The following is an 8772-nucleotide window of genomic DNA, read 5'->3' on the forward strand; positions in this document are numbered from 1 at the left end:
ATTAGCTCCTAATTACTTTACCTACATGCCATGTAAATTTTATGATTTAAGATCAATACTATCTCAAAACCTTAGGTAACTCCAAGGACTTTGCTAGTTTGCTATCTGAATGCCGGTTAGTCGAATTACATAACATTAAAAGATCAAACAGATACTGTAAGATATTAGCGTCATTAAGCTTCTTGTTGTCACAGTAAAGAGATAAATTAACTATGGATAGAAAAAGAAACAGAGAGATATAAGATAACACCATTTATAAACTTGCCAGATTACATATATATAATTTCCTTGTACAGTATAGTTACAAAATGTACAAGGCATTGAAGCCAAGAAAATGTTACAGTTCTTTTTCTTTTTCCTTTCCTTTTTCTTGTGCTTTTCCAAAACTCAACCTCAAAAGAAAATTACATTATCTGACTAAATTAACCACCCCTTTGAACAATTCCTGGAAGGGTGCAGACGAATATATTTATATCTTCAAACTCTTTACAGATTAGCATGGGCCCGTACTGATTGTCGTTTCCACTCAACCAATCTCTGAAGAAAGTCCATAACCTTTGAAAATAATTAAACAAATAAAGTGAATTCGAAAGCCAAAATATGCTAAATTCATAAAAATTAGAATGAAAAAAGTAAACCATTGAAATCCAATGAATATATACAAACAAGTTAAAAGTTACAAGTACAACATATTGGACCCTCACCTCAGCTGGTTCTTTTAAAGAATAAGTTGCGTTGGTTTCCTTAGGAACTTTTGACACCAAAATGCCAAAACCTTGTCCTCTTTCTCTTAATACCTTGAATGCATCCTCATCCGTTCGATCATCTCCAATATATACAGGAAATACATCGGTGCAATTGGCATATCCTACATATCCAAAATGAATTGTTCTTCAATCAGAGAAGAAAAAGAGCGTTGCACATAATTATAATATTAATTTTTTAATAGTATTACTTTAAGAAAATAAAATAATCAGAGCGGTAGTTTTCTTGTAAGACTGCATATATTCGAACTACCGAGGTAAAAATACAGTAATATGAAACAATTAGAATACAGTCCAATGCAAAATATACTCACCAAGTGACTCCAGTATAAATTCAAGAGCCTTCCCTTTGTCCCATTTGATGGTTGGACGGATTTCTAAGACCTGCATTAGACAAGTAGCAATATTGAAAGTGAGATACAAATCCCAGTAACACCACATATATCACAAAAAAAAAAAAGTTAAATTGATAAACCTAAACGAAACATCAAGATTTAAGATTGTCTAGGTTGCAAGTAAGTAGATACCATAACATAAACTCACCTTTCTTCCTTGGGTAAGTTTGAGCATTGAATACTCCTTCAGAATTGATCTAACTTGCATGAACAGTTCGTTCCATTTCTGTCATGTCATGCGTTTAAATATTTTAATAAAGTGAATTAAAACAATACGTGTATATTTCTCAAGAACGACAGTAGTTAAAATCAAGTGCATACCTTTTCATCAACACATCGAAAGTGCACAGAGAGGCAGAACTTGTTGTTCTCCACTTTGGCTCCAGGAGTCGATTTGGTCTTGTCAACAAGCAGTCTGTAAACCTCATCAATCATTGGAAGGAACTCACTTGCTGGCTGGCAAAGAACACCTTGACAAACCTGAAGAGTAATTAAAATAAATAAATTTTTTGAAAAAAAAAAAATGAATAAAAAAGGAATAGTGATATTCATTATTTTTATTTATTTTTAGTGGGAAGGAGATTAGGGTGACACAGATAATACAGTACAATTACACACTCACCTTCATGTATTTGGAACCTTTCGCTGGACCTTTAATATCCATTCCATGGCTACCAGCATAGTACAGCTCTGCCAACCTTACAAATTTGTAAACCTACAGTTCACAATTTCCCGAAACAAAATATACAGTTAATAAAAGCAAAAAGGAAAAAATTAGTTAAAAAATGCATGAAAAGATATGTATGCAGTGACTAAAAGGAGCTTGAAAATAAATGTAGTACCTTATCTCTGCATCTTCCACTCACTATGGCAGTGGGAAAACATCTAGCAACTTTCTTCACTGTCTTTCTCATCTGTGTTGTTACAGAAAAGTTAAGAAATATGGACCGGATAGAAAGCAAGAAAGAAAAGAAGGACAAGATTGAAAGATGATATATATATATATATATATATATATATATGTATGTATGTATGTATGTATTTACTTACTGCATCAGACATGAAAGCTCGATCTGGGTCTTCAACTATGGGTGACAGTGTGCCGTCATAGTCCAAAAACATAACTATTTGCTTCCCTTTGGAAGCATCGATAATCTGCTCAAACATGTCCAAGGCTGATGGGTGATGAAGCTGTTTTGTATTTTATCAGTATTACAAAATTAGAACCCAATGTTTTACATTAATCTGTTGTTAAACTGGTTAAGAATACAGATTATGCAAATGGTACTCACAATCCAGTCTTCTTTCAGAAAAGATGAGGGCTTTATATGAGTGGGAGAAGAAGCTCTCATTGAGTCCACCCGAGAGTTCATTCTTTCAGCTCCATTGAAACTGTCTAGGTTCTTCAAGTTCATGAACCTCTTTCTCGAAATGGAGATGTACCCTGGAGGTCCCACCGGAGGCTTTTCCGCCACCGACGTGAAAAGGGAAGAGTTGGCGACGGCCACCGATATCGCCATATTCATGATTTCGGCATCGGCTTCGGAAACTACCACATTCTGCTTCGTCATATCTACTCAAACAACCCAAAAAACATATTTGTCAGTTTCAAGTGGACAGGTGGTATTTGATGTCTGAAATATTTACCAAATCCAAAAATTAAAACGAACCCATTCGAGAAAATTAAGGTATTATAGAAGCAATACCTTAGAAAACAGGATTTGAGGAGTGAGGATATAAAGATTTGGGCGGTCTTGCAGTAGAACTTAGTCTCTGCTTAAAAACAGGATTTGAGGAGTGAGAATATAAAGATTTGGGCGGTGTTGCAGTAGAACTTAGTCTCTGCTTATATAAGCCAGAAAGTTCTTCAGGGGGGGAGGGGGGAGGGGGGGGGGGAGAGAGTGTGTGTAGACGTCTTCTGTGTAGGTGTATGTATGGATGTGAGAGAGACATAACCCCGAATGGTCCATTTATACTGGCAGCAACAGGATGCTTCCAAACCAGACCCAATGCCTCCAAAAAAAACTCCAAATTCCGGGGCCCACATGTTTTCGGGTGGGACCCGCAACCCCCCGATGTCCCAATGTGTGAGCCACCAGCACCACTGCACCACACCACCAGCCGGTCCCCACCATCTCCACAACCACACCCACTCCCACTCCCCCATCCCCCACCCCCACCCCCACCCCATCTCTCCCCCTCTCTCTCTGTCGTTCTCTCACTCTCTCTTTCTCCCCCCCTCTCTGTGTCTGTGTGTATAAGTGCATTGCACCAGAGGAGGGCACGTATAAACGTAGAATACACCTTTTTTTCCCAGTGGCGCCGTCTTCAGCCGTCACCATAACAGCCAGCTACAGTGGTAACGACGTGGGCCACATTCCTTGGCCGACGCACCCCTTGTCGGCATCGCATCCGAGACGACCCATGGATTTGTAACGAATATTTGTTTGGAGCTATTTAAATTTCCTTAAATGGACTTGAATATTGGGGACATCATTGGACGCTCCGCCCCTTCAAAACGGAATAGGATCCGATCATCTGTGGGAATCCGGAAGATCAATTAATCATGTCTATTTATCGTATATCGTGCGATTAGAAATTATTTTAAAATTTTAATTTAAAATTGAATATAAATAGTATCTAACGAAAATTGATCCACGATATACGATAAACGGACACGATTGATTGATCCCACAAAAAAGATCCTTGTCCCTTCAAAACCGGCTTCAAGCTAATGAAACTTTCTCGATTGGGTAAAGGATCCTGTTTGTGATTAGGGTTTTGAACGCCCCTTGTAATGTGGAATCTCCAAGTGAATGCTAGCAACTCAGACCTACCTGGCTATGCAGTTCATGAAAACCACCACCTGTTCTGCTTTCTTTCTTTTCCCAAACTGACTTAAAAAAGTCGGAGTCAACTGTATCATTTTATTTTCCGTTAGATGTTTTACGTAGAACTTATCTCTACTAATTAATAAAAAGAGCTACTAGACCCATTCCACAATCCTATTTCCCCACCCCACCTTAGTTTCCCACCCCACTCAAAAGGTAAAAATGAAAAACACTCTTTTCCCACCCACTGATATTTCTAAACTATCCTTACAAAGAAAATTAGTCACCGCCACACATCCACACACTCAACGGCAAGCAACCCCCTTCTCACCATCAACCAATTGTCTCTAATTTAATCAAGACTATGAGGATGAGCAATATCCTTGGTTGACCTCGTAGTCGCTCTATGCAATTATAACTCAAGTAGAGGACTAATCGTAAAATAGGGGTATCAAAACCACGTCAAATGGGCATGAGAGAATCCAATTATCAAGGTTTCTTAAGGTAATTGTAATGGGTCTATGGTGTTTGATGAAGATTTCGAATGGATGGGAAGGAATTGACATAAGGGATGAGGAAAATGGTGGATTCAACTTGGTTGGTGTTGTGTGCGGTGGTTTCAACTTGCTGGACTCATGTTTTTGTTCCTTCTATTTTCATAATTTAATACAAAAACAAAATAATAAAATAGTTAAAGATGGTCTTATAATTCATTTTGCAAAAGGTTAGAGTTGTCATTAAAAGTATCACTAAAAAGTGGGTGGAGAAATAATGTTGATGGGTAGGTATATCATCTCCCCTTAATAAAACACTCATTGTTAACCAAAATCTTATGAAATTACCAGTTTAACCCTTTAATTAAAACAGAACATGAATAAAAAAATATGGGGCAAAAATGTAATTTCACACAACCAAATTTTACTGTTTTTTTTTTCAAGGCCTCACCTACATGACATTCTAACATATCTCTAATTAAATAATTAAAAAAAAAATTCTTACTCCCACATTCTGTATCACTCTCTTCCTCTCTCGTTCTATTTCAAAACTAAAAAATAAAAAAATTTCTAACACACTTTGTGTGTGCCCATATGCTAGTCTAAATTATCTAAAAGAGATTCAAATTCACGTATAGAAAAATAGAGCACAATTAGAATAAAGAAAAAAAATGAATATACAATAAACTTGACTAAATTTAGACCTGGTAACTTTTTACACAACTGTTAATTCGATCCAAAACGACTCGAAAAAGTGGATTTCGGGTCAAACACGTTAACTAATCAAATCGTTACCGGGTCACACATTAATAATGGGTTCTTAACAAGTTTACCCACATGTAACCCGTTTAAACCTGTTAAGAAAAAAAATTAGTTTGATAATTTAAACTACTATAAAAAAAAAATTCCAAATCACATTAGTGACATAGTATTTAATCTCAGATAAATGAGATTAGAAATTCCAATGCACATTAAAAATACCAAAGCAATTTAAAAATATCAAAGAGCATTAAGAATTTCTTGTTATTTAATTTACAAGTGCAAAAAATTTGAAAAAAAAAAAATGCAAACACTCATGATCACATCCTCTAAGCTTTGACAATGGGTACATTGTCATTTGAATTTTTAAAACTCTACAAACCCTCGTGAATAATGTTTTTAGGAGAGTTCAAAATAAATAAATTTTTCTAATAATTAATTACAAATAACGCTTGTAATTGCATCATCTACGCTTAGACAATGGTTACATTGTCATTTAGATTTTTAAAAACACTCTAAACCATCATGAATAGTACTTTTTTTGTTTGAGTGCAAAATTAATAATAATTCATAATACTTAAACAACATGAAAGCTTTGAGTCTCATTGGCAAAATTCTGACTTTTGAGAAAGACTCCACAACCTTAAAAGAAAAACTCCCTTCATTATGCAATCTTTGAACATTTGATATTTTGTAGTAATTTACTAATGTTTCCCATTAGGCTCTTATTTTGTGGTATGAAATACTTGAAAGACAAATGTATTTTTATGTCTTAAAGTAATATTTATGTGACAATATGTATGTAGATACGAATTTAGTATTACATTTTTCATTTGATTATTTATTGATTTAAAATATTTTTTTAACGAGTAATGTGTCAAGTCATATTATTCGTTAATATTAATGGGTTGAGTTCAGATCGGGGCATATTACATGTTCATTTTAACGGATGTTACATGGCACGACCCGTTAAAATATTGAATATGTCACGAAAACAAAACAAACACAATAAACAAAAGAAAACAAACTCTACATGTTTTCTTGGAATATGAAAAATCATAACTTATGCAAAACAGAGGAAAGAGAATGAATATGACGGGTTCAACTATCCCCACAAAATCAAATTATTAATAATTATTTTAGGTATTGTATTATGAAGTGTAATGAAAGAGACATGTATGTATGTATACGTTCAAATATTTTTGTAATTTGAATTAGGGCATGTTTCCATAATTACTTATGAATGTGTATTCAGAAGCCAAAAATAATTAGAACATTCTAGAGCTAACTTGCGGACTTTTACTTGCAAGAAAAGAGAATGCCATCATTAAATTGGCGAGTCCCACATCCGTTCCACTCACAGTTCAATCATCAAAACGACCTAAGCTGCTGACTACAACTTCTCCAAACTCCTCTACTCATGGCAAGGAGATCAACCAAGGGAGTTAAAAGTGGAATTAATAACTAATACCAATCTTTAAGCTTTCCTAACTTAAGACAGGTTCCTTTACACAAGGAAGCCCAACTACATTCTATCAAGGATTCTCTAAGATAATTCTTATAATTGTTAATTCTTTAATAATATCTTCAAGGATTATCCGCTGTAGTGTTATTGCACAAGTACAACTCCATCAATTGGATGACACACTTTGATCAACCAAACGTCGACACATGGCATGAAAAACCCTACACATGTTGTCGATCTAGCTCCTATAAATACCCTGATTCTACACTTCTCAAGTAAGTTGAAGTTACTCTGTACAACTCAACCCTCAATTTCACAATCTTTTCAGAGTTACTAACTTAGGCATCAAGATGTTCATTGGACAAACCTCTTCCCTCTTTCATGGCGTATGGTTCTTGGCCTTGACCAAATGTGTTTAATTTGTTTTATAGATACAAATCTGTCAAGACTAAAGACACAGATTTAGGTATCAGAGGCTGAAGTAAAACAGGAAAAAAAGGAGTTAGGGTAACAATGTTTCATATTTTGTAGGTGAAATTTCGTCAATTCAACCACATACGGAATTTGCATTCACAAATTGATGCTTTCATTGAGAGAAACTAAGTTAGATCAACGCATGCTTAGATATCTGAGTGAAAAAAAATAGAAGTAAAAATCTTTCTTCAGTGTTCTTCATTCATTATTCATCATCATCCTCATTCATCACAAAGTCAACTCGTAGATCTTTCATTTGAAGTCTACAATCAGGTTTTCATGCAACTCAATCCAAGTCCATCAACACTCTAACTGGGGCAAGTGCTCACAAAGTTCTAGGGCAATGTAATCTTGCCTTACACCTATTATGTGCACTTAAATGAGTGAAGAGTTTAAATATGAAATGATGAGATGAGATGACTGATCTTGGTCATTGCAACACTTTCTTAGAATTAGGGTAATTCAACAAGAAGCAAGCATTTTCGTACATTAGGATAAGTACGCACAAACTATACTTGAAAATTTTGGTTTGAAAAAGTGCAAACCCTTGTCTATACCTCTAGCGGCTATAGATAAACTAATACTGGATGATGGTAGTGAAGCAACTGATGAGGAATAATACAGGAAAATTGTTGGCAGTCTTTTGTACTTGACTGCAACAAGACCTGACATCATGGTCTCTACAAGTCTCCTTGGAAGATTCCTGCATTGTCCTTCAACCAAACATCTGGGCACTATCAAGAAGGTACTGAGGTACATTCAGGGAACTATTGATTATGGAATCAGATATAAGAAGGTTGATTCTACCCTTCTCATTTGATTATGTGATAGTGACTGGAGTGGAGATGAAGATGATATGAAATCCACCTCTGGTTATGCATTTACCTTTGACATTGGAGCATTCTTTTGGGCTTTTGTGAAGCAATGGTGCATGTTGTTGGAAATTTTGAGTACAAATTTCATTGTCCCACATTGATCATTACCAAAAGATTCCCTCACTTTATAAGGCTTTGTCCCTTATGAAAAGTGATTGGGTGTACTAATATAAATTCTTTAATTAATTTTGGTTTTAATTAATTAATTAATTATTTTTTATATCAACAGACTCATCTTTTCATATGAAGTCTAAAGTGATAAAAGAACGCCAGAGAGCAAAGCACCTCTCTGAGAAAAGGTCTCTCAATAGACGCATCTCATTCTCATACATGTTGTGAACATGCATAAACCTATTATATATACATCCATCTGCATGGCATTTAGAATACAGAAAAATAAAAATTTTCTTCTACAATCCCAAGCAATCTTACTGAGAGAACCACAAAGAAATTCGCCAAAAGTCAAGTTTTCCAGTGCTGAAATTTTGACTTAGATCGTGGAATCTTGGTGAAGCTGACATTCGTAGAACTACAAGTACTGAGTAGGGGCGAAATTTCTGTTTCAAGGACATTGCAGTACACAAGCCTCGATCTTCAATTTATCTGTTTAATATTATTTCGTTTTGTTCATACTCTGTTGAATTAATCGCATTTATTATTTATTAGCATATATAAATTTATCATTGATTGTTGATATTTATCCAACAATCTTGAA

General features: G+C 35.1%; 1 protein-coding gene across 1 annotated transcript; it reads right to left on the reverse strand.

The window, feature by feature from the left end:
• Window positions 1–235: 235 nt before the first annotated feature.
• LOC137721204 (putative trehalose-phosphate phosphatase J) lies at window positions 236–3102 on the reverse strand. Its single transcript, XM_068460307.2, has 10 exons — window positions 2866–3102; window positions 2452–2732; window positions 2210–2350; window positions 2002–2073; window positions 1782–1874; window positions 1481–1639; window positions 1308–1385; window positions 1079–1148; window positions 705–868; window positions 236–555 (listed from the first exon to the last, which is right to left on the reverse strand). The coding sequence occupies exons 2-10, from the start codon at window positions 2728–2730 to the stop codon at window positions 487–489; spliced, it is 1125 nt and encodes a 374-aa protein (XP_068316408.2). The 5' UTR covers window positions 2731–2732; window positions 2866–3102; the 3' UTR covers window positions 236–486.
• Window positions 3103–8772: the final 5670 nt, after the last annotated feature.

Source organism: Pyrus communis, chromosome 1 (genome assembly GCF_041283825.1).
Source record: "Pyrus communis isolate YQ-2024b chromosome 1, ASM4128382v1, whole genome shotgun sequence".
Classification (NCBI taxonomy): Eukaryota; Viridiplantae; Streptophyta; class Magnoliopsida; order Rosales; family Rosaceae; genus Pyrus; species Pyrus communis.

Bases quoted from the DNA above. Each gene is read 5' to 3' on its own strand.
- LOC137721204 (XM_068460307.2), bottom strand. From the start codon at position 2,730: ATGACGAAGCAGAATGTGGTAGTTTCCGAAGCCGATGCCGAAATCATG. The intron at 1,386-1,480 runs GTATGCACTTGA...ATGACATGACAG, and splicing joins TTCGATGTGTTGATGAAAAG to AAATGGAACGAACTGTTCAT. The intron at 1,149-1,307 runs GTGAGTTTATGT...TGTCTAATGCAG, and splicing joins AACTTACCCAAGGAAGAAAG to GTCTTAGAAATCCGTCCAAC.